Here is a 25,620-nt window from a genome sequence, read left to right on the forward strand (position 1 = left end):
TATATATATATATATATAATATTAATGTCAAATCAATTATTTAAAAGTTTTCATTTTTTATGTAATTTCTTTAATTTATTTTTTTATTATAATTTAATTTAAATTTAATTATATAATATTTTATAAAGATAATAATTAAGTATTCTGTTAGAATTCAATGATTATCCTAATTATATTTTAAATTTTTTATATTTAAAATAAGATGTTTATCTTGTATTTTATCATGTTTATCTGCAATTAGTTACACGAATTGAGATATGGAGCTTTAATAAGTTGTACTTACGCATAATGTACTTGTAATCTTGAGTTTTAAGTAATATGCATTAATAAATAGTAGTTTACGTATAAAAAGTAGTTTTTAAGAGTTTTTGTCAAATGCTTTATAATATAGTATAGATTATATATTTAAGTTTAATAATGAAATAATTTATTTTTGGTTTAATAATATATCATTTTATAAAGATAATAATTAAGTATTTTGTTAGAACTCAATGATTATCCTAATTATATTTTAGATTTTTTTATATTTAAAATGAGATGTTTATATATCATGTATTTGATTGTGTTTATCTGCAGTTAGTTAMACGAATTCAGTTATGGGATGAAATCGGATAGGGRTGAAATTGTTTAGGGATGAACGGGTTTAAGAGTTTTAAGAGTTTWAGAGTTTTTAAGAGTTTTAGCCAAATGTTTTATAATATAGTATAGATATTTACATTTTCATGTTTTATTTATATAATTTCAGAAGTAAAATATTATGTATTAATTAATACAACAAAAATAAAATAAAAAAGTAATAAATGTAAGAAAAAGAATTAGTGCTTAAACTCATGCAGATGCAGCTCACACTTATAACAAGTGATAGGGGTGAAAATAGTATAAAAAAATCATGTGTCAAATTCAATAAAGGAAAGGAAAGGAAAGGGAAAGTGGAATATAACGTGGTGTCAATTCAATATCATAAATAATTCTGGATGGAGTCCTATCGCTATATATATCTATCAATCTTAGTTACCCACTATTGAAGCAAATTTTTTACAAATTCAATTAAAATAAACCCTATTCAGGCTACGAATAAGAAGGCTGTAATTAAGATACAGACGGAGTTAGGAACAACTAGTGATGGTTCAACCGGCCAGGCCTCGGGACCGGTTATAGGACCGAAATCTGGGATCGGTTATGGATTCGGGGTGTTTCGAGGGACCGAGACCGACCGAGACCAATTATGGCCCCGCCCAGCCCGGTCCAATTTTTTAGAAATGTAGCCGTTATTTTTAAAAAAACTAGCCGTTTTTTTTTTTTGACTTTTTTTTTTGTATTTTTTGCTTTCTAAACACTATATATAAGTGTCTTGGTTGAGGGATTTACATACCTGGTTTTCAATTCGTAAAAAACGCAAAAAAACATTCACAATTATCGGTTCTCGCTATATTTTGTACGACAATGTAATTTTAATTATAATAAAACGCATTTTTAAAGTGTATTTGAGTGACTCAATTACAAATTTTATAATGTATTAAAAATATATATCATTAAAAAAAAAAGATTATTTTTTAATGACCGGGACTAGGACCGGCGGCCCATAACCGGTTACAATAAAGCTTGACCGGGCTCAACTTTTTCGACCGGAACCGGTTATGATAAATCTTGGGACCAACCTGGCCTGGGACCGGTTTTTGGCCATCACCGAACAACCATGGGGTCAAAGTCCTGGCTCCTCCCACTACTTCGGAGCTTATGGTTTCAAGTTCTATTTCATTAACATCCTACCTTGACGGACCAAACCCTACACAACCCGTAAGAGGTCCTTTGAATAAAAATGAAACATATACATATACATATATAACTTGTTAAATTCTTTAGAAACTTATACTGAGGTCTTTGAATAAAAATGAAACATATACACATATAACTTTTTAAATTCTTGGCAAACTAATACTGAGGTATTTGAATAAGAATCCGATTTTTTTTTGTCTAATTTTTTTTTTCTACCATGTTATTTTTTTAGTATATTTATAAAATATATAAGTTAGAAATTAATGATGAAAAATATAAACTCACAATTATAAAATATATTTTTTATTTTGTTTTATATTTTGTAACTTTTGTGATTTTGTTTTAATATTTTTTAATGAGCAATTATATTTATGTAACTTGCAAAATAAATAAAGTATATGATTATTTTATTATATCGTTATGTTTAGATGAGAGCATATTGTAAATTAATAATTATAAATACATTTTTTCTATTTTTTAGAAATATGAGAAATTGTCGATATATAGATGATAGCATATTGTCACGGACTTGGCTCTACAAGATCATATTCGACCTTAGTTTTCAAACCAAGTCAATCAAACTCCCAAGACAACCAACAGGTAAAGGCAAGTAAAGATAACACAATAAAATATTGGAATATATAGGGAAGTCGTATAATTTAAGAGAACTATTACAAGAGAACTTAGAAGAATACTTTGAGGTATGTTGAACCAAATGAGGTCACCATCTAGAGATCTATCTTCTAGATACTTACAAGGAAAACTCTAGAGAAGCTATGCACAAGAAGCTTCTACATCCTTTCATGTAGAATCTTCTAGAAAAGATTCATAAGAGCCACCATCTTTCTTCAGTGGAGTAGAAGGTTCTTGATTCCGGTTAACCTTAGGAAAACATGTCTCATGCTTGGTGGGTCATCATATTCACCCCCACCTAAGCTCGCAACATCTTCGTACTACCATCCTAGTGATACTTCTTGGTCTTGTACGCGAATTGCTATAAAGCATCTTGAGCCTCCCAACTTCGTTCACTATCAGGAAAGTTTCGCCACTTGATCAAGTACTCTGTGTAGCTCGACAGTCCTCGTCTTGATACCTTCCGATCCAAATTGATCTCTTCAACCTCTTGACCGAAAGAAGTTACAAACGCAGTCGACGCCCTCTTGTACACCTCTCGTCCGGAGTCTTCCCCGTCTTCATGGCAAAGCTTGAGAAAACTTAACGGAAAACCGGATGAATCTCCAACTTGCACGGTAGTTCCAGTATGATACCTTCCCAACATCCAATCATCGAGAAAGAGTATTTTGTACCTCCATCCAACCCTTTTTGTACTTTCAACAAAGATTTGAATTGCTGAGGTAAGAGCTTCAACCATGGATTGGTCCCCAACCTTGAACTCGACGTGTATCCTCTTCTCATTTTCCTATTTCTTCATCTTCCTTTAGCTTTATCCAATGAAGCCCGAGTCATATCCGTTTGCTTATGCTACTCCTTCATTGTCTTGTATGCGGTCGAGCTATTCATATTGCAGGGATGCGACTAACGCATTTGGGCTCAAAGGTTACTTCCCAATAACTAGCTTGAAAGGACTCTTCCCTATATCCTTGCTCTATTGCATGTTGTACGAGAATTGTGCAACATCAAGGAGTTCCACACAATTTCTTTGATTGGCACGCATGTAGTGCTCAAGATAGAGGTCCACCAATGTTTTTACCCTCTCTATCTGTCAATGTATTTGCAAATGCTTTTCAGATTTTCAACCTTTCAGAGTATGTGAAATGAGTAGCTACTTTTTCTTTTGAAGAAGATGAAGAGAATCCTAACCCATGACCATGATTTGGAATTTGATAATTTAAAACTCTCATATGGTCGAGAGAGGCTTGATTCCAACTTTTTATGGTGGATTTTTCTTTTTCAAGATCTTGTAAAGGAAGACGTTTTTCATTGTTAATGTATTTGCAAATGCTTTTCAATTATTCAACCTCCTAGAGTATGTGAAATTATTAGCAACTTTTTCTTTTGAAGAAGATGAAGAGAATCCTAACCCGTAACCATGATTTGGAATTTGATAGTTTAAAGCTCTCATGTGGTCGAGAGAGGCTTGATTCCAACTTCTTATGGTCGATTTTTCTTTGGCAATATCTTGTAACGGAAGACGTTTTCATTGTTAATGTGTTTGCAAATGCTTTTCAGATCTTCAACCTCATGGGAGTTTGTTAAAGTCTTTGAGTTTTTCAAGACATTTTGACAACTCAACAGTCAACTTTTCCACTTTCTTTTTAGCCTTTAGTTTAGATTTGAGTGCATTGGACATATTTACGTACATGTGATCATATGAAGAGATAGACAAAAGGTACTTGAAAATTGAGGAAAGTTGAGTTTTTTTTGACAAAGATCCAGTATGAAGAATCTTGTCAGTCTCTCGAGGATCTAAAAGATAAGTCAAGAAGCATAAGTTGGCTTTTGTCTTCTTGTTCATTTGAAGATAAAGCATATTCTATCTAATCATGTTCTTCAGCCATCATTCCTTTGTCTTTCCTTTGAAAGTTCCTTGGTTTGAACTTTTCTCCTTGATTATCATCTTTTCCTTCTTTATAAGAGGATTTTGATGTTTTAGAAGATGGAAAAGGATTCGAATTTTTAGCTCTGTAGTCAATAGCAAAGTGTCATTTCTTTCCACAACTGAAACATGTATCATCATATGAGGATTTTTGATTGATAGAAGATGGTTTTCTTAAGAATCTACCTTTATACTTTCTTTGAAAACTTCCTTTTCTGACAAATTTATTAAGATTAGAAGCAACTAAAGAAAGAGATTCACTTATGTCTTGCACTGATAAACCATTAGTCTTAAAACCAAAATCTTAGTTTGGATAAGAAAAAGATTTGTCAATTTGATTATCAGATATGTTAGATTCTGTGTCATATTTAACATTTGACAGATAGAATCCAAAGAAACAGAAGGCTATGTTTGTATTCTTCATTTCCTAAAAGACATTCCTTTTTAAAAGCTTTAGTTTGCTCATAATTGTATAAAGTTCCATATGGGGAAGTTAGGAGCATGTGATGAAGATCATTAGAGGTTTTTAAACATGTGGTAATGTTTTCCCAAGACTCAGATAAATAGTCCATAAATTTACAAAGTACTTATGTATTATCAAATACTTTATCATACACTTTAAGATCATTGAGAAGCGAGTTGAACTTGGTGTACACATCTGTGAGAGATTCATTCTTGTGACATATAAATAGTTCATATTGTCGAATGACACTGATTCTCTTTATTTGCTTTACTTTAGTGTTCCTTCATATAAAACAGTGAGTGTGGTCCATATGTTTCTTGCAGTTTCAAGATTCATGATAGAGTGATATGCATCATTAGGAAGAGATATAACAATGATGGTTCTAACTTTGGTGTCAACAACTTGCTTCTTATCTTCTTCTGACCATGGGTCTAGAGATTTGATAATTTGTCTTCTAGGTTCAATGACCTTGTCATTTTCATCTCTCACATTGGGAAGAAAAGTAGTGGGGATGTATGGACCATTTTTAAGAATGTGAGGAATTTGATTGTCAATTTCTACAAGAAAGAGTAATATCCGACTTTCCAAAGAAAAAAAAATATCTTTTTGAAAGTGAGGAGGTTTGGATAGAGATCCATTGTCATTGGATGTGAAAGTCATATCGGATCTTGTTTATGTGATTAAACAAACCATTCTGATACCACTTGTTGATCCTAAAAAGTGATGACTTACTCAGGAAGTGTTTGTAGAATGGGGGATTGAATACAAACACAACAGATCTTCACATTTAAATTTTTTGCTCTATAACTCGTATAAAAACAAAGAACTGTAGATTTGTTGCGGAAGTTATGAAGGTAAGACATGTGATCCTAAACAATCTAACTGTGATAAATTTGCAAACTTATAGAGAGGGAGGAATAAAGGTTCTCTTTCATATCCGATGAGCTAAGGGAGCTCTTTGGAGGTTGATGCTTAATTTCCTTCAGGAGCACACACATAGATTGTTCTTTCAAAACGGGTGAATTACAATGAATGCCAAGGATGGCCCTTTTATAGCCGTTTTTCAAAGAACTGTAGATTTGTTTGTGGAAGTTATGAAGGTAAGATATATGATTCTAAACAATCTAACTGTGAAAAATTTGCAAACTTAAAGAGAGGGGGGGGGGGGAGAAAGGTTCTCTTTCAGATCCGATGAGCTAAGGGAGCTCTTTGGAGGTTGATGCTTAATTTCCTTCAGAAACACTCACATAGATTGTTCTTTCAAAAATGAGTGAATTACAATGAATGCCAAGGATGGCCCTTTTATAGCCATATTTGCATTCGATGTTATATGTCCAACTTTTCTATGTATCTTCTTCTTGTTGATTGATTCATGTATCCTAGTACTTTTCACTTCAACCTTTGAAATCGATGTACACATTTTTTATATCTTATTCCATCAATTAGTATGTCGAGGGAACAGTAAAGCAAACCAAGTACCATTCACATGGTGCCTTTATACTTGCTTAGGATGACATGATCACATGTTCTCATACTAAGATAGAAAGTAAGTGAATTGGTGAGCCAAACATGTTGGCGAAGTTTGTACATCAAGATTCTACTTGCCAGTTGTAATATTTGTTAGACTACTAGTTGACTTTTTACCTTGTACTGATCTTCTTTTGGCTAGATGACAAACCAATCCGCTTTAGTGATGATCTTGGCCTTATTTCAACTAGTCTATGATTTTGCTGAACGCACTTGCTTTTGGATTAGTACATATAAGATTTTTACAAGTAAAAATCCTACCTTTGTCTATATCCAATAAGTAATCTACATATCTGATTTTACCAGCTATAGACATTATGCAGTATATATTGGATGTACATGGATAGTTGGTGAATGCTTGATTCTTTATCTGATGGATGACTTAATCGGATCAAGATACCACTATAAAGGAAAAGCCAACTATGTAAATATATCCGATGAAATTATATATCCGAATAACACCAAGTAGTCAAATGATATCAATAGATTGGATATCCGATGAATAGGACTTCATTGAATATGAACCTAGTAAACAAGAAAAACAAGAATGTTTCTTTTGTAATTCTTTTGGTCAGATGTCTATTTGTATTATATACACATCGTTTAATTCGGGAAAAGAGGTAAACTTAGTCCAAGGTACATTGGGCTATTCAGAATATGTAAACGGGTTGGTTCAGTAGCATATCAATTGGAGTTTCCTGAGGAACTCAATGTTATTCACAACATTTTCCATGTCTCTAACCTTAAAAAAAAGGGTTTAGCTGATCCGAATTGGCAGTACCGCTACCTGAGATGCAAGTTGATAGTAAGTTAAATTTTGTGGAAACCCTTGAGACCGTCATTAACCGGAAGACAAAGGTTTTAAGAAATAAAGAAATCAGTCTTGTGAAAGTACAGTGGCGTTTTCATAAGGATCAGGAAGCTATGTGGAAACTAGAATCGAAAATGAGATCAAAATATCCTCAGCTGTTTAATTTAATGAATTCCAGGACGTAATTCTTTTGAGGGGAGGATAATGTGGTAACTGGGTTATAATCGGGTATTCGGTTATAAAAGTTCAGGGTTGTTTTTGAAAAAGGGTGGTAGTTGAGGGATTTATTTTGTTAAATTGTTTATAGTAATTTAGCTATAGACAAAGTTGGTAAGAAGCCAATTTTTGTGTATGTGTGTGTGCTGGGAGCCGAGAAAAAGAGAAACCATAAGGAAAGAAAGAAAGAAGTTGATTCTATGATTTTTATCTGAGTAATTGTTGCTATTTATTTGCATCTCTATGAATCAAGGTGAGTTTTATTTTGAAAACATCATTTGTCATGTTTTGAGTAAAGAAACCGTAAGGTTCCATACGTGGATACATGATGTGTATATGTTATTGTTAGCATAAATTTTGGGTTTTGATACGATGTTATCATCTGATTTTAATAAGGATGACATAATAATGAGATGTGTATTTTTGATAATAAGGGTGGTATAATCAGAAGCTGGGTATATCTCTGTAATAAGGGTGGCATAATCAGGAGCTAGGTATATTTTGATAAAGATAGTATAATCAAATTATGGAAATGATGATCTTTTGATTATGAGATTCTGTTATCGCATTTATATGATGCGATAAGTGTGATTATTACCGCATAGGATGGTGTGATGAGATTGGATGTGATTCAAATTGTCATTTTTATCGCATCAATGAGATGCGACAAATTAGGTTTGTCGCACTAGTATGATGCGAGGAGTTACTGTTATCATATTTGTTGGATGCGACAAGGTTGGTTATCACATATTTGAGGTGCAACAGGTATGGGTGTAAACGACACGAGACAACTCGCGAGCTACTCAAGATCGCTCGGTCAACACTCGACTCGGATAGGTTCGGCTCAAACTCGAACACGACTCGATATAGTAACGAGTCGAGTCGAGCTACGCAATACTCGACTCCAAAAGCTTGTGAGGTACTAGATTTTTTTATCTATAATTAGTTTTAAAAATATAACCAATTTTATAATATGATATGTATAATATAATGTAATAAAGATGTTATGTTTTTATATATTTGAATAATATTGTGTTTTTTTAACTATAAAAACTAATCAATATTTTTTTTAAATCATAATTAAAAAAAGGCAAAAAAGAACTATAGAAGTGTTGGTGAAGTTGTCCCACATTGGAAAAAAGATAGTAAAAGAATGATGAAGAGGTGTTATAAAAAGAAAGGGAGGTGAATGAAGTTTGTAACTTTGCTTATTTGATGATGAAGTTTGAGGTGGATCACTTTAGTTTTTTAAAATTTAAAGGAACACATTTTAAGTTTTATAATTTATAAGAGAATACCCTACAATTTCATTAATTTCGATGGGTGAACTTGATTCGAGTTCGACTTCGAGCTTGATTCGAGTAGGAGCTCGAGCTTTAAACGAGTTGAGTTTAAAAAATTGCAATCGAGTTCGAGTTGAGTTTAGTTTTTAACTACTCGCTAGTTTTCGAGTCGAGTTCGAGCTTAAGAAATGGTTATCGAGTTCGAGTTGAGTATAATGATACTCGAGCTCGACTCAATCATTTACACCCCTAGCGACAAGTGTGGGTTATCGTGTGTGTGTGATGCGACAAGTTACTGTTATCGCATCTGTTGGATGCAACAACTTTATTATTTATTTATTTAAATGCGACAAGTTTACATGTGATGCGATAAATGAGTTATTTTATTGTTTGATGCGATAAGTGGGTGTTGCCTCATCATCTTGATGCGATAAAAAAAAGTTTGTTCAATAAAACGTTGCTTATTTGTTATTTATACAAATATGGATTTTGTAAAAGTGTTTTGGTGATTTTCACTCTGTAATAGGATCAAAGGGATTTCTCACTAGACCTTATGGTCTAACCCTCAATTTGTGTTTTAAAATATGCATTACCGGTCGAGCACAATCAAATAATAAAGGAAATGGGAAAATGTAAAAAGGATCATGATTGCATCACATATGTGGAATATTTGGAAGATGTTATGATATTTGTACTTGAGAACTTGTTATGTTTACAAGTCTTGAACTGGGTTTATATTAAAAAAATATTGTAGCTACTTTATAATGTAGCAAGTTGTATAGTTAGAACCAATGTGTATATTTGAATCTCTTGTTAAATGAAATATGTAGGTTATATGCAACTGTAAATTGGGGTGTTACAAGTTTTGATGTGATAATAATTTGATATATTGTGATCGATAAGTATATTATTTGTATGTAGTTTTAAGGATAAGGAAGTCACTGATATTGCAGATAAATATAAAAAATCATATGATTATTCTTAATTATTTTCTTTTAATTTAGATTATGGGTTAAATAATTTAGAAGCTCAGAAATATTCTTGCATTTTCGTAAAACAAGGGTATTTTCGTTTTAAAGTCCTCCCTATATATAGGACGGTGGTCATATGAGAACTATAAGGTTGAGGACCGTGGGGACTAATCTCAATCATTAAAGCGTTTTAATCAAAGGTTGTTAAACATAGTGGCTTTTTTGTAATATTAGTGAAAGTTGTGTCTAATCTTACATCTAATTTAAAAATGGAAGGGCATATTATGATTTTTATTACAACCCACCTTCTTTGACTTTCTACTCCATTGTTGAATCATTTCTACACTCAATTCATCAAAATCCATATCATCTGTTTCTTCACTTATCTCTTCAACTCCCCCCTCTCCGGGCCTCCCCTGCCAACTTGTTCAACGATGACGAAATCCCATCGTCGCTGTCCGTTTTTCAACGATTTCCACCACCACCCTATCATCATCTGCCATCAGACTCCGTCCTCCCTTCTGGTCTCCCCCTCATTTTCGTCGCTCATCTTTGCTAACCAATCGTCCCTATAAAAACAACTCATCATATAGTGTGATAAGCCGTTTTTGCAGGCGAACCCATTCCTGCAACTTTGAAACCAATCGTTCATTGCCGAGACCCCCTCCACTCTCCTCGGATCTGGTTCCTTCTTCTTGCGGTTTTTGAATATGTTTTAGGGTTTGGTTTACAAATTGATTGGTTCGGTTTACAGATTGTATATTGGTTCCACTGGACCTCGGTTTACATGAGTTGTGTGTGCTGATTGGTTTCGAATATTTGTATGGGGGCCGAATTTGGATGGTTATTGGTGATCTCCTATGAGTTCAAATTCTTACATGTAATTTTTGGTGGATCCGGTAGGTTTGGATCTACCTCACAAAAACTATGATCCCGGTGAGTTCTTTTTGCCAAATTTTCAAGAAGCTGATAAACTTCAAGGGTGTTAATGAAGGCGGTCAGGGAGTCCTTGTCCATCGGTGATTATGAAATCGGATATGGATCGACGATTATAGACATAAATTGTATTTGATTTCATTAGGTGAAGTAGATTATAGATGAAATTTGTATTTGATTTCATGGGTGAATTAAGATATACATGAACACTATGATTGAATTTCATCAGGTGAAATAACATATTTATGGAAATTGTGGTTTATTTAATGAGGTGAAATAAGGTTAACATGGGTTTCATCTGTGAATGAATATGTATGTTTCATCTCGAGTGAATCTTGTTACCAAAATGACGATTATGCCATTTTTTTTAATTAAACCCTGCTTTCCATTATAACCATATGATTAAAACCAAATTAAGGCTTAGATCGATCCTTATAATTCTCAACATTTTTATGGTCCTTAATTGATTTAACACTTATATATATATAACTATAAAAATACAAAAATGCATCTAATTTAACTAAGTTTTCTTTGATAAAATTGGTTAAAAATACGAAAAGAAAAACCGAATACAAACACAATCATCATCAATACAATAAATGGAGTTTTAAGGACAAAAGTTGAAGTTTCAAAATACCAGAAGGACCAAAATTGTAATTTAGTCTAATAAAAATCTATCCCTATTTTCTTTTTAACTAAGAAATCAACTCAAATATTTGTGTTAGGTGTCTCTAAAACATTAGTTTCCTTATTGAGGGGGTTTCCTGTGTTCTCCTTCCTCATCCTCCACTTGTTCCCTCCATCTGTTCCTTCTTCAAAATATCTCCACCACCCTATAAATGGCGATGCTTCGACACTACTCTTTGATCCTCCAACATATCTGATATCATCGAATGTCTATTACTCCTCCAAGAACAGTGGGCAGATCCAACAACAACGTCAGATCATTCGAAAACTTCCTCCAAGGATGGTTGGTTCGTCAAGAACATTATTTGGAAGAACTCCGATGCACACTCTCAACGTCCCACCAATCAAAAGACGAAGATCTTCGAGATTTGATCTCTCGTGTGCTTTTCCATTACCAACAATACTACGAGGAGAAATCCCGAATCGCTAAGCACGATGTTTTTCTGGTTTTCTCTCCGCCCTGGTTCTCCCCTTTTGAACGGAGTTTTTTCTGGATCGCCGGTGTGAAACCGGGACTAGCGTTTCGGGTGGTCGGTAGTTCGGTGGAGGATATGAGTGAGGAGCAGGTTGAGAGGATGGAGAAATTGAAGGCGGAGACGAGGGCGGAGGAGAAGGAGTTGGGTGATGAATTGGCGAGGATTCAGGAGGGTCTGGCGGCGCCACCTGTATTTGAGGTGGCGAGGAGGGTGGCGGTGGAGGAGGAGTGTGGTGAGATGGATTCGGTGATGGAGACTTTGAGGGTGGAGATGGAGTCGGTGTTGGCGAATGCGGATATGCTGAGGACACGGACGGCGGAGAAGGTGGCGAAGATATTGACGGCGGTGCAGGATGTGAAGTTCTTGGCGGCGTTGACGGAGTTGCAACTCAAAATTAGGATGTGGGGGTCCCACTTGAGTCGGTGAGATGGCAATAAAAGTGCCTCTTTCCAAGTCTCCTTTTTTTAGAAATTTATATTTTTTTTCCTATGATTTTTAAGAAAATGCAGGTTTCATCCTCGTAGTTTTGAAATGGTGGTTTTTGATAGGGAAATTGGCTAAAATAGCCATTGCTCACTCCTGAATCAGTCTCCTGGCCATTTTTCTCCCTAATTTACGTAAATGTCACTACGTTCGTAAGTGTAACGTTTGTCGCTTGCAGACCTAACTAAAAGACGAAAACGGATCAAATTGTAGATCTGGTCGTCGTAATTGTGAATTTGGGTAAAATCCGATAAAAATTGTCTTTTAACTAGGTTCACAAGTGAAGGACGTGAAACCTACGAACATAGTGATATTTTAGGTAAATTGAAGAATTGGCTAGAAGACCAATTTATGTGTGAGAAACGGCTATTTTGGCCAAAAAAATTGATACTTGTGCTTTGTGATTTTATTGTTATTTTAGTCCTTCAATATAACTCCAATGTTTATGTATCAGGGATTAAAATAATAATGGATTATAAATCACATAAATGAAAAAGACTATATTTAATCTATATCGACGAAAATAATAATCGTAATATAAAATCACATCAATGAAAATTACAATTTTTGACAAATCATAGGAACAAGAATGTAAATTACTCTATGATTATGTTTATTACTAATTGTGTACCCGCACAATGCGATGAGAGCCGTGAATTTTAACAATTTTGAAGCTTCAGTGGTTTTGTTAGAGAAGATTTTAACAATGATATAACTTACACTTGGTCTTTACATATTAATACATTTTAAATAAATAAGAGTTATGGTTTCAATTACAATTTATCGATGAAAAAATTGTAGGACAATTTAAAATCCAATATATTTAAACCAATCCAACATAATATAAATATCTATTGAAGTATAAAAAAATTAATTTGAATTTTGCATCTTGAATTAGGAATATGGTTAAAATGTTTTGATGATTGTTCAAATAGAAAGCAAACCAATTTAATCATATGAGATTGATTGACTGTGCAATTTTAGTTGGATAAACAACTGATATACAATAAACAGTTGAATTAGATCAACTCCTTTTAAGGGTCCGCTAATTAAACATTTACCTGCTAAATGATTACTGAAGTATTTACCTACTGAATGAACATGACAAGTACCGAGAATCTAATTCGACAAAAACAACGATAAAGATGGACAATATTACTCGATAACTCAACCTATTACACTCCTTTCATAACTCAATTTGGTATAACATAACACTATTTAGGTAAACGACTCCACATATGTGTTTTTTGATGTTTAATCCATTAAAAAAATAAAATAACACCTAAAAGTTTAAAGATAAATCGTTCAATACCAACAAGCAGTCAACAAGTCACCCCTCTCATCGAGCTTTCAAGAAGCTTTATCGGTTAAAACTTGAAATTTCTGAGAAGCGGTATACATAGCGTTTGAAATGGAAACTTCCACACGAACAAACCATTGGTTCTCATAACAGATGCCGCCTACATATTTTAGGTGTAGGACCAAACATATTTTTCAGAAAATACGAATGTATTTTAAATCTGATATTTTCAACTTCTAGACATAAAAAATAGAGATTTAAGAGCTAAACCTATTAAAGTTACACATTTTTACCTTGGATGCTTGAACTTCAAGATCATTGTTAAAATATGTATTATTTTGCAATCTTACCTTTAGTTTCTTGTTTTCTATTTGAGGGGCTATATATGTCAAGGCTTAAAACTTGAAATCTGGAGATCTAAGGTGGAGGACCGCGCCTCATTTTTTGGGAAACTTCAAGGGTAACGGAGCTTATGGTCAAAATGTTGAAGGACTATTACTGTCATTTCTCAATTCATATTTATAGGCTTTTGAAAGATGATTTTCATTCATTCAGTTTTATTTTCAATCTTCTCATACATTACTTTCTCTCTCTAGCTCTAGTAATTCTCATAAATGCTTAAGTTTTGATTCTTATGTAGTTAGGGTTATTCGTTCATTTGTTTGTAATATTGTGAACAAACATTTTATGAATGTAATGTTTAAAGTTTTGAACATGGTATCAGAGCAACATTACGGAATCTGTGGTTATTGAATCTGTGAACGTCTTTCGTTCATTAGTGTTCTTGGCTTCAAAGATCCTCTCAGGTATGTTCTTCTTCTCTTCTAAATCGGTTGCCATTTATGTTTTACTTTTTCTTGAGTAAATGCTCACTTCATCGGTTTGGTTTCGAAGATCTTCTTAGATCTCGTTCTTTCTTCCAACTGTGGCTGATATACTCTTGTTGAGATTTTAGATCTGTTGTGGTTAATAGTGTTACCTTTTCTTGAGTAAATGCTCATTTCATCGTTTTGGTTTTGAATATCTTCTTAGATCTCGTGTTTCTTCCAACCGTGGCTGATATACCGTTGTTGAGGTTGTGGTTAACAGTTTTACTTTTTCTTGAGTAAATGCTCAGTTCATCGGTTTGGTTTCAAAGATATTTTTAGATCTCATGTTTCTTCCAACCATGACTAATATACTTCCTGTTGTGGTTCTGTTGTTCCTTTTTTTTCCTGAGTAAATGCTTAGTTCTTCGGTTTGGATTTGAGAATCTTCTTATATTTCATTTTTTTCGACCATGGCTGATATACTCTTGTTGTGATTAGATTTGATTTGGTTAGCTATTTTGTTGTTCTTCTTGTGAGTAAATGCTCGGTTCCTTTGGTCTGGTTGCAACGATCTGCTTAGATCTGGCTCATCAGTCAAAACCGAAATACTCCTTTAAATCATTTTGGTCTTAAAATATTTTTAGATCTGGTTGTGTTCTTGGACCTGTTTTGATCCCGTTTAACTCAAAAAAAATTAGATCTGGTAGATATGTCTGTGTGCTAGGATCTGTTTTGATCCCATTTATTTTGGGAATATTTTTACAGCTTAAATTTTGAGATCTTCTAGATCTCGGTTCTTGTGTTCCCTTTTCTTTCTACTAGTTATTGTTGTGTTTGTCTTATTTGTTCGCCTCAACCGAGTAAATGCGTAATAAGCATTAGGATTAACATATCTTGTTGATCTATCTTGTCCTTTTCTTGCTACTATACTTGGTCCTATTGTTTGTTATAGTTGTTGTGTGTGCGTCTTTACATTCCTATCTTCCCAGATCTGTGTTGTTCCAGGTTGGAGTTATTACTATTTGTTCATGTTTTATTCCTGGCCAATTGCATGCTTCTCATATTCTCTTTCTTTTAACGCTTTATTAAAAAGGCTTTGCGATTCTGGTTGTTTCTCTCTTCTCCCTTCTCTTGTTCTTTATTGTGCTATCTGTGGTTATTTTTTTTCTTTTCTTGGTTCTGTTTGTCTGTTTCTTGAGGTTCTGGTGTGTTCTCTTTCTTTAGTGCTTTGTTCTTTAGAGCTGAATAGTTAGCTTGACCTAACACCTCGAGTGTTTTAGGAATTCTGCTTCTATCTGTTTAGTCTCTTCTTTGTGTTTATGTCTATTTCTGAGGTTGACACTGGTAGGTCAATGGAATCCAAGGTCACTAGTTTGGACTTTGGAGACCCATTGTACCTTCATCCTAGTGATACCAGTGGATCCCTTTTGTTGAATTTAAAACTTAGTGGTACCGAAAACTATAAAGTGTGGGCTTGTGCCATGATATTGGCTTTAGAAACCAAAAACAAAATTTGCTTTATTGATGGGTCTTGTCCTCGACCAATAAACGATCCCGTCTTAGGAAGACAATAGGATCGATGTAACTCAGTTGTCCTCTCCTGGATTCTGAGTTCTATAATCGAGGACCTCTTTTTAGGACAAGCGTTTTCCAAAGAGGCCTCTAAGGTTTGGGATGAATTATGATAAAGTTGATGGATCTGTCATGTTTAACTTGTATCAGAAAATTAATTGCTTAAGCCAAAATGGGACTTTTGTTTCTGAGTACTATCATAAACTCAATTCTTTATGGAAACATTTTGATGCCCTTGTCAAGCTACCCTCATGCACTTGTAATTCTTCTCAAGAGTTTTTTGAACACACCAAACTTATTAAGCTCATGCAATTTTTGATGGGTCTTGATGACACATATCAACCCATTAGAAGTAATATCCTTACTAGTGATCCCCTTCCCTCTATTAAAACTGCTTTTTCTTTGGTTTCAAGAGAAGAGTCTCACTGAGGGGGAAACATGTCTCAATCTAAATCTAGACCTCAAAATGATGCCTTTTTCAGTAAGACCAATGACAATAGATGTCGGATGGGTAGAGTTAATTCCCTAAGTTGTAAACACTGTCGGGTTTCTGGACATACTATCGAGAGGTGTTTTAAGTTGATTGGGTTCCCTAGTAACTTTCAAAATCTACCCAGACCTCAAAATCAATCTCTTAAAGGTTTTGTTAATAATGTCTGTGGTTCTAAATCAACATTTTCTAAATCAAATTCTACTTGTTGCCTCTAACTTTTCCTTTCCCTTTTCTAAAGACCAGATTGCTAAGATTCTTGGTCTAATTAAGCAAAATAAATCATCTGAGGCTGCCGTTGCTAATATGGCAGGTAACTTTAACTCTCTTAGATCAGGTTGGATTATTGATTTTGGTGCAAACCAACATATGACTTACAATAATGTTTTTTCTTAAAAATATTGTTGACATATCTGATCTTGATCTTAGAGTTAGTCATTCTAATGGAACTAAAGCTAAGATAAAGAAAATTGGGGATTTCAAATTATCTAATAATGTCACTTTATTTGATATGTTGGTTGTCCCAGACTTCAATGTCAACTTGATGTATGTTCATAAACTTGCTAGAGATAACAAGGTGTTTGTGGAATTTGACGAGTCTAAATGCTATGTCTAGGATTCTATACGAAGGAGTGTAGTGGGGACTGGTAGTCAAGAAGGGCCCTGTATTATTTTAATCAAAATTTAAATTGTGAGTCTAATCATAATAACTCATAAAGCATGAATATGTCATGTTTAGTTTATGCCCAGTTATGGCACAGTCGTCTTAGTCATCCTGTTAATCAGGTTTTAAATGTTTTAAAACATAGTCTCAAGATTGATAATGATAACAGTGGCCCTTGTGAAATCTGCCATAAGGCAAAACAGACTTGACAAAAGTTTGAGTCCAGTGTCCATAAGTCCAAAGATCTAGGTGAACTTGTTCACTTAGATGTTTGGGCACCCTATCGGGTTTAAATTAGGGAAGGCTACAAATATTTTCTTACTGTTGTCGATGATTTCACCGTGTTGTTTGGGTGTTCCTGTTAAGGGGTAAACATGAAGTTGTAGATAGTGTTATCACATTTTATAACTTACTTACTTACTAATCAATTTGGCAAGAATGTTAAAGTGTTTAAAAGTGATAATGGTGTTGAATTCTTATGTCAAAATTTAAGTGAATTTTTTAATGTTATACATCAAACTTCGTGTGTCTATATACGCCAACATAATAGGGTTGTTGAAAGAAAACATCGTCATTTGTTGAACGTTACTAGGGCTCTTATGTTTCAGGGAGGTCTTCCCTTAAACATGTGGAGTGAGTGCATTCTCACAGCTACCTACTTGATAAATAGGACTCCCTCTTCTGTGCTAAATGGTAAATGTCCTTACGAGCTTGTTTACGGATTCAAACCTGTTCTCACTCATCTTAGGAGCTTTGGGTGTCTTTCTTTTGTTGTCATACCCAATGCTTTAGATAAGTTTTCTCCCATATTTGTTTTATTAGGGTATGCAAGTTCATAAAAAGGATACAAACTTTTTAATTTAGAGTCTAGAAAGTATGGTATTTCACGTGATGTCAAATTTTATAAACATGTTTTTCCTTTTAAGATGACTGTGAACAGGTTGATGGTAATCATAATGATGATGTTAATAGACTAAATTTCTTGATTTTATGAATGATACATCTAATGATATTGTGGATTCACTACCCCATGATGATAATGGAGACAATATTGGTGATAATACAAGTAATCATTCTAATTATAGCCCTAATAATAGAAGAACTTTAGGTAGCCAAAACAGAGTTGCCAATGAGGAGCCTCTAGGCAGCTCAAATGAACATCCTAATCAAGAATCTTCAACTAATGTTGAAGATAATCTTGAAAGAGTTACCAAATGGCAACTCGTGCGTAGCTCAGATGAGGCTGCCAGTTCTCAAAGACATGATGAAAGTCTCTTTCCTGAGGGTACTCAAAGTACACCTTCTACTTCAGGTCAACCTAGTAAAAGGTCTACTAGAATTCCAGTGTTTCCACAAAAATTTAATGACTTTGTTATTGAAGTTAAAGTCAAATATGGATTAGAAAAACTCGTTAATTATTCATGTCTTTCTTCTGCAAACTTATGCTTTGTATCTAGTTTAAACAAATCTGTTGAACCTAAGAATTTTCGTGAAGCTTGTACAGATATAAATGGGATAAATGCTATGAATGATGAAATGGAAGCTTTACATAGAAATAATATTTGGGTTATAACGGACTTGCATAAAGGTAGAAAACCTATAGGCTGCAAATGGATATATAAAATAAAAAACAAATCTAATGAGGAAATAGAAAAATACAAAGCTAGACTTGTTGCTAAAGGATACAGTCAGAGAGAAGGTCTAGACTATGATGAGACATTCTCTCCAGTTGTTAAAAATGGTAATTGTTCGTTGCATTAGATCTTTAGCTATTAAAAATAAATGGACTTTATATCAACTAGATGTTAATAATGCTTTCTTATATGGTGATTTAGTTGAAGAAGTTTACATGAGCTTGCCTGAAGGTTATTATAATGCAAATGATAAATATGTTTGTAAACTTGTTAAATCTTTATATGGTTTAAAACAAGCTTCACATTAGTGGTATGCTAAACTTTCATCTTGTCTAATTGAACACGTGTTTATTCAAAGTATTAATGATTATTCCTTGTTTACTAAGAAAAATGAATATGTTTTCCTTGTCTTGTTGGTTTATGTTGATGATTGTTGTTACTGGGAATGATCAATTAGAAATTGATAAAGTCAAAATTTTAAAAAAGTAAATTTCTAATAAAAGATTTGGGAAAGTTGAAATTATTTCTAGGTATTGAAATTTTAGACTGTATAAATGGAATCTGTATGACTCAAAGAAAGTATTGTTTAGAACTGCTTAATGAATTTGGGTATTAAGGGTGCAAACCTTGCAATACTCCAATGGATAAAAATTTAGTTGTATCTGACTCTAGTAATAACAAGGATTCTTCTTTGTCTAATTATACTGGATATCAAAAATTGATTGGTATTGATATATCTACCTGCTACTAGACCAAATATTGCCTTCACGGTTCATTGTTTGAGTCAATATATGCATTTTCCTAAACAGTCTCATTTAAATCTTGATCTTAGAGTTCTTAGATACCTAAAGTTGTGTCTTGGTAAAGGTGTTAGCTTTACCAGATCTGATCGGTTTTCTTTAACTGCCTTTGTTGATGCTGATTGGGGTAAGTGCCTCTCTTCTAGACGTTCAGTTACTTGGTTTTGTTTGTTTTTGGGGAACTCTATGATATCTTGGAAAAGCAAGAAACATAGTACTATTTCTCGTTCTTCTGTAGAATCTGAATACAGAGCAATAGCCTCTGTTGCTTGTGAAGTATTATGGGTTCTAAAAGTTCTAAAGGATTTAAATATTTCAGAATTGTTACCTGTCTTAGTGTTCTATGATAACAAATATGCAATTCAAATTGCTAATAACCCTGTTTTTCATGAGTGTACTAAACATATTGAAATAGATGTCCATCAAATTAGAGATAACATCAGTAAAGGTTTGATAAAAATTGTTAAAATTTTATCTTCTGAATATCTTGCCTATATCTTTACAAAAGCTCTTGGTATAAATCATCATAATTACTTGTGTTCTAAATTACAAATGATTGATTTATTCAAAAGTCAAGATGAGGGAGGGTGTTAAAATATGTATTATTTTGCAATCATAACTTTTGTTTCTTGTTTTCTATTTGAGGGACTATATTTGTCAAGGCTTAAAAGTTGAAATCTGGAGATCTAAGGTGGAGGACCGCGCCTCATTTTTTGGGAAACTTCAAGGGTAGAAGAGCTTATGGTCAAAATGTTGAAGGATTATTACTGTCATTTCTCAATGAATATTTATAGGCTTTTGAAAGCTGATTTTCATTCATTCAATTTTATTTTCAATCTTCTTATACATTACTTTCTCTCTCTAACTCTAGTAATTCTCATAGTTGTTTTAGCTTTGATTCTTATATAGTTAGGATTATTTGTTCATTATTTGTAATTTGTGAATAAACATTTTATGAATGTAATGTTTAAAGTTTTGAACAATCATCAATATTGATCTCACTTAAAACTGGTCTCAGTGTACACATCAAGAACAAATATGATTTCTCAAAGCTAAATTGTGTGCATGCATGTTACATACATCTAAAAAGATGCAAAAAGTCAGTATCAATTTGATAAAATAATAGGATGCAAAAATAAAGATTATTTTAATTAAACAACTAAAGGTGTATTCTTTTTAATCCTTACCCCAGTTTTCTCTTTCACTTCTCTCGCAGCTCCGGTGAAAATCTTCTTTGACTGGTTAAGGAAAAAATGTTATCATTTAATAAAAAATATACCTATCCACACAATCAAGAAGAAAATTACCTCTAATCAGAAGAAAGCAAGTAGAAGTTTACCTGTGAATTTGACAAGAAAACAAGAGAATCTAAAAGGAATGTTGAACTGAGACCAGGGATTGTCAAGTAAGGTGATTGTAAAACAAAAGGTCTGATCCAAATTGTTTATCTGCTCAGGAAAGATGAACCCACCGATATTGTTATCATTATTCTTAAGTGGCTCAGATACTGAACTTGAATCAATCCCATAACCCAAAATAGCCGAGAAAAAGATCGAGATCGAGGGCTAGGGCTAGGAGGCATCCAATCTCCATTTATCCCAGCATCAAACCTCCTTCAGCTAGCAATAACTTCAACCGAAACATAAATTTTAGCGCTTTTAGTAATCTTGGAAAAAAGATGGTAAGAATGTAACTCACATATCACAAATTTTAACCCTTTTCGCGGAAAAAAAACCCCAGACTAGAAAAGACTGAAGCAAACAAAAAATCTTTGGCTCATCCACTTTAACAAAGTGGGTAGACCAGAACTCTTTTGGTTCTAGAAAACTATGATAATGAATGGAAATGAAAGAGAAATATTGCTCAAAACATTAGATTATGCCCAATTTTGAAAGATATAGTCGATAAATAAGGAGACTTTATTATAATTAAAGATGTCTAAGAAACCCGAAGAGCCATATCAGGTAAGACATAAATGGTAGTATAAAAAAGGTAAACTGGTATAAAGATGATGAAGAAAGAAAGAGAAACCCAATTGAATTGAAGGGTTGCGATTGCACAAACCTAGTAACAACAACACAAGACAGTGAAGGGTAAATTGATAACAAAGGATAAGTCTCCAGGACCAAAACCCAAAAGGTTTTGAGAGCTAATGGCATATGGAGATGTACAACAAATTGTTTTGAACAAAACCCTAAATCGACACCCTTGCCTCAAGAACATGAATCGACTCCTTGAGAATTTAATCGGTACCTTGAAAACCCAAACTGCTCAACCGAGGAGTGTTGAGATTATAACAATGTTGGTAGAAGTTGTACAGAAAGCTCAAAATCTTGTAATTAAGAGATTTTAGGACTTATGCATAAATTAACATTATAATGCAACAAAAGTTGTTTTTAAGATTTAACAAATATATTTTATTTGATAGCATAGATAAATAAACTTGATTTTATGATTATAAATAAAATACAATAAAAAATTTCGACGTAAAAAGAAGCAATATGCTAACATTTGACGTGAGTTCATGAGAATTTGATATATTTGAAGAGGGAGGTAAGTGTGTGAAAGGAGAAAAAAATGAATTTGAAATCAATTGTCAATAAATATCAATATAATATATTAAAGAAGAAACCAACCAAATAATATAAAATATATAACCATGGTTGAAATAAAAACCAACCAGATAATACAAAATAGGGAGATGAGTATATAAAAAGAGTTGGATGGCTTTCAAAACTAAAAAAGTTATGCAACTATAAGCTAACGTCTATTTGGCCAACCATATTTTATATAAAAAAGAAATTATATACCAAAAGTTAATATAAAACGTAGCTTAAAGTTGACGATAAACCAAAATCATTAAAATTGGTAGAAATTATAATTGTAAAATCTAAATCTATATCTTTACATCTTCGATATATATTAAAATAACAACCAAAAGAAGTGATGTAGCTAACATGGTTAGTGTTGATACTCGGTCTGTTGAGAAACCACCACGACTCTACTCTTGATGGAAAACAAAATCACCCGTTTTGTGAACAGTTCTAAGTATTTTCATTACTTGTTTAGGAGGACCATATGTTCCCATGAACTTTATTTAATTATCTCGATAAATGAGTTAAAAGATCATGATATTGTCCTCAGAGACAAAGATCTACTTGTTAAATTCCTTAGAGGTCTACCCCCTATTTGGTACAATATTGCCACACTCCTTAAAGATTCAAAGGATCTGAAAGAAATGTCTTTACAAGATTTATATGGTCATCTAATGACTCATGAACCTGAGTTGAATCAAAATTCAGGGAAAGCCAAGGATAAAAATTCATATCTTGCACTTATTGTTGGGTCTAGATTAGCCCCAAGATTGAAAGTTTTTTAAAGTCATGTAGTGTATTGTAATTGGGCTTTGGGCATTGGGCATTGGGCTTTCATGTTTGTATTGACACCTATAAATAGGTGTCTTTGGTTTTAGAATTCAAATTATGAGAGTCTTATGAGAGTCGATTAGTGAGAAATTGCTTTGTAAGTTTTCTTTCAATAAAAACAGGCATGTACATTCTGTGTTCTTTATTGCAATTTATATTGAGTATTGATTCAATCTTGATTTGTTGTTTAATTTGGGATCTACATGTGGTATCATAGCAGAATCAAACAATCTTTATTCGATATGATCATCTTTTGCAGCAAAATTCAAGTTTCGAATATTTTTAATGGAACAGTACACGTGAATGAACAATTTCCATATTCGATGTTTTGAGCTTTTTTTTAATCAAATTCTTGGTGTTTTTGGATGTTTTAATCCAATTTGGGCTTAAAGATTTATCTATTTATGTTTTTGAACATGTTATGATCATCAATTGGGGCTTTATTTGAACAAATCTTGGATTTTGATGGATTTTTAGTTGAATTGTTTAAGCAGAACCGCTAGATCCGTGAAAATCGCTCAATAATATTGCATTGAGAGATATTCATCAAGAACATCGCCCAATGAAGATTTGAAGGTTGTTATGAGCGATATTTGGTAAGATATCGCCCATTAAAGATGATGGTGTACTTGGCTATTTTGATATTGTTTTGAGCGATATTTGAACTTAGGTGATATTTGATGTTTTTGAGCGATATTTGAAGATACCACCCAAGAAGTGAGCGATATTTGTATAAACCGCCTAAGAAATGAGCGGTATTCGAGAACACTGCTCAAGTTATGAACAATATCCGTGTTATGCTTTGAAGTTTAAAAATCACCCAAGTATCAAGCGATATCCTTGATGAGCGATATCCGTGTTATGCTTTGAAGTTTAAAAATCGCCCAAGTATCAAGCGATATCCTTGATGAGCGGTATCCTTGCTAAGCAGTTATATTTGATGAGTGATATTCTCATATCAAGTAGTTTGCCTATGTCACTTAAGCATCAAGTGATTTATGTGTTGAACGATATCTTACATCAAGCGATATTCGAGTATACAGCTCAAGCCTCAAGTGATGTTTATATTGAGCGATATTCTAAAAGTGAAGTATATCGCCCAAGGCATAGGCGATATACACTGTTCATTGAGGAATCCGCCTAAGGAGTGGGCGATTTCATTCCTATCATTAGAATATCGCACACCTCTACGAGCTGTTACTGTTCATGACCTCATTGTGTGTATTTTGATCTTTTCCCAAGACTGCCCTGTATAATATTGTTTGGTGTTCTCTATTCAATATTTTTCCCTTCAAGAAGCATCATCAACATTTTGTCAACAGTTGACTTTTTGAAGTCAAAGTTTGACTATTTAGTCAAATTTACCAAGTCTGTACTTTAAAGAGCTGGATTTGAAAATTTTCAGAATTGGGTGATTGGATTCAATATTTGATTGGAGTGGTTAGAAGTTTGAGTATTTGCAATCATTACTCTGAAGTTTTTCGTAAGAAGCAAGACGGTACTTCCAATCACTGTTTTGATCTGATCAATCAGAATTTTGAAGGTTTACAATCATTGTTCTAGAGTTTTTGGAGTTACTAGATCTTTGAGTGTTCTCAATCATTTATCTAACCTGATTAATTAGAGGTTTGAATGATTACAATAATTGTTCTGGAGGTATGGTTATGATTTAGAGTTTTGAGTGCTGATAATCATCCGTCTGAATGAGAATTTTGGATCTAGGTTTTGGTTATTCAGTTTTCTGAAAGTATGGAAAAAATCGGCTTATCTTTCTTGGTTGACAGCTGTTGATCAAGAAGCTATGTTCTTAATGTTGTTTCTCTACGAATTTCATTGTTAAAAGGTGTTTGCTCTGGTTATTCAAGATGATATTGGAATCCCACTTTTTTTAGCTTATCAATACAAGTTCTTAAGCTAAAAGCCTATTCAACTCGTGCTTCAAAGAAAGAATCTTTGTTACTAGACCGATTATGCACAATGGAATGTCACGTAACTCACATTATCTACCCCGTTGTTGGATGAATCAATATGCTTGTGGGTCGGCTGAGATTCTGAGGTTAATAGTTGTGTTGAGTTGTCTACAGTTTAAAGCTGCCTTTTGGTGCAATCAATGATGTTGAAGGCACATTGAATCTTATTTTAAAGTTGAAACTAAAGAATAAAAGCTTTATTCAAGAGAGAGCTTGAAGTGTTCTTCAAAGACTAGCAACACTAAAGTTTTCCAAACAAAGCAGGGGAAGATTATCTGAAGGCTTCAGAAGATGTTTCCTTTAAAAAACTTAAGGGGAAGATTGTTAGGTCTAGATTAGCCCCAACTATGTGGTTGGTGACTCTAATAACTCTTATGAACAGGTTGTTAAGAGAGAAGATGTTGACGGAACTGATGGTGAGGGTGATGATGATGATGGTGATCTAGAACTCCAGGGTGTTACTGATTTTATTTCATTGATGACCAAAATATATAGGATGTACACAAGAGGTGGTGGATTCAAACCCAATGGGAGTTCTGATCCCTTTATGAAGAAACAAGATATGATCAAACCATATGTTGATGCTTCAAAGGAAAAAGCTAAAGCCATCTGCAACAACTACCAGAAGTCTAGACACTTCGCATCTGAATGCGGATCAAAGCCTGTAAAAAAACAATATGTTTACTACAAGGCTAGCTAAATATCTTGAGATCGTTGGCAAACGCAATAAGGCTAGAGGCTTTGTTGTTAAAGAAGCTGATTGGCTGACT

At 33.4% G+C, this 25,620-nt stretch overlaps 2 protein-coding genes across 2 annotated transcripts; both read left to right on the forward strand.

Annotated features, from left to right (window-relative positions):
• Positions 1-11,433: 11,433 nt before the first annotated feature.
• On the forward strand, positions 11,434-12,129 carry LOC112512786 (protein DOG1-like 4). The gene has a single exon (XM_025118929.1). It carries the CDS (start codon positions 11,434-11,436, stop codon positions 12,127-12,129), a length of 696 nt encoding a protein of 231 aa, XP_024974697.1.
• A 5,882-nt stretch (positions 12,130-18,011) lies between these two features.
• Positions 18,012-25,550, forward strand: LOC112512787. The gene is made up of 3 exons (XM_025118930.1): positions 18,012-18,762; positions 18,857-18,912; positions 25,233-25,550. Exons 1-3 carry the CDS (start codon positions 18,012-18,014, stop codon positions 25,548-25,550), a joined length of 1,125 nt encoding a protein of 374 aa, XP_024974698.1.
• The last annotated feature ends 70 nt before the right edge of the window (positions 25,551-25,620 follow it).

This window comes from Cynara cardunculus (genome assembly GCF_001531365.2).
Source record: "Cynara cardunculus var. scolymus isolate 2C chromosome LG 5, CcrdV1, whole genome shotgun sequence".
Taxonomy (NCBI): domain Eukaryota; kingdom Viridiplantae; phylum Streptophyta; class Magnoliopsida; order Asterales; family Asteraceae; genus Cynara; species Cynara cardunculus.

What these genes read in the sequence shown, in the direction of transcription:
- LOC112512786 (XM_025118929.1), top strand. Translation starts at nt 11,434, where the DNA reads ATGTCTATTACTCCTCCAAGAACAGTGGGCAGATCCAACAACAACGTC.
- LOC112512787 (XM_025118930.1), top strand. Translation starts at nt 18,012, where the DNA reads ATGAATGATACATCTAATGATATTGTGGATTCACTACCCCATGATGAT. An exon ending in CTCTCCAGTTGTTAAAAATG is followed by an intron (nt 18,763 to 18,856) that starts GTAATTGTTCGT and finishes ATGGTGATTTAG; the next exon opens with TTGAAGAAGTTTACATGAGC. An exon ending in ATAATGCAAATGATAAATAT is followed by an intron (nt 18,913 to 25,232) that starts GTTTGTAAACTT and finishes TCTTATGAACAG; the next exon opens with GTTGTTAAGAGAGAAGATGT.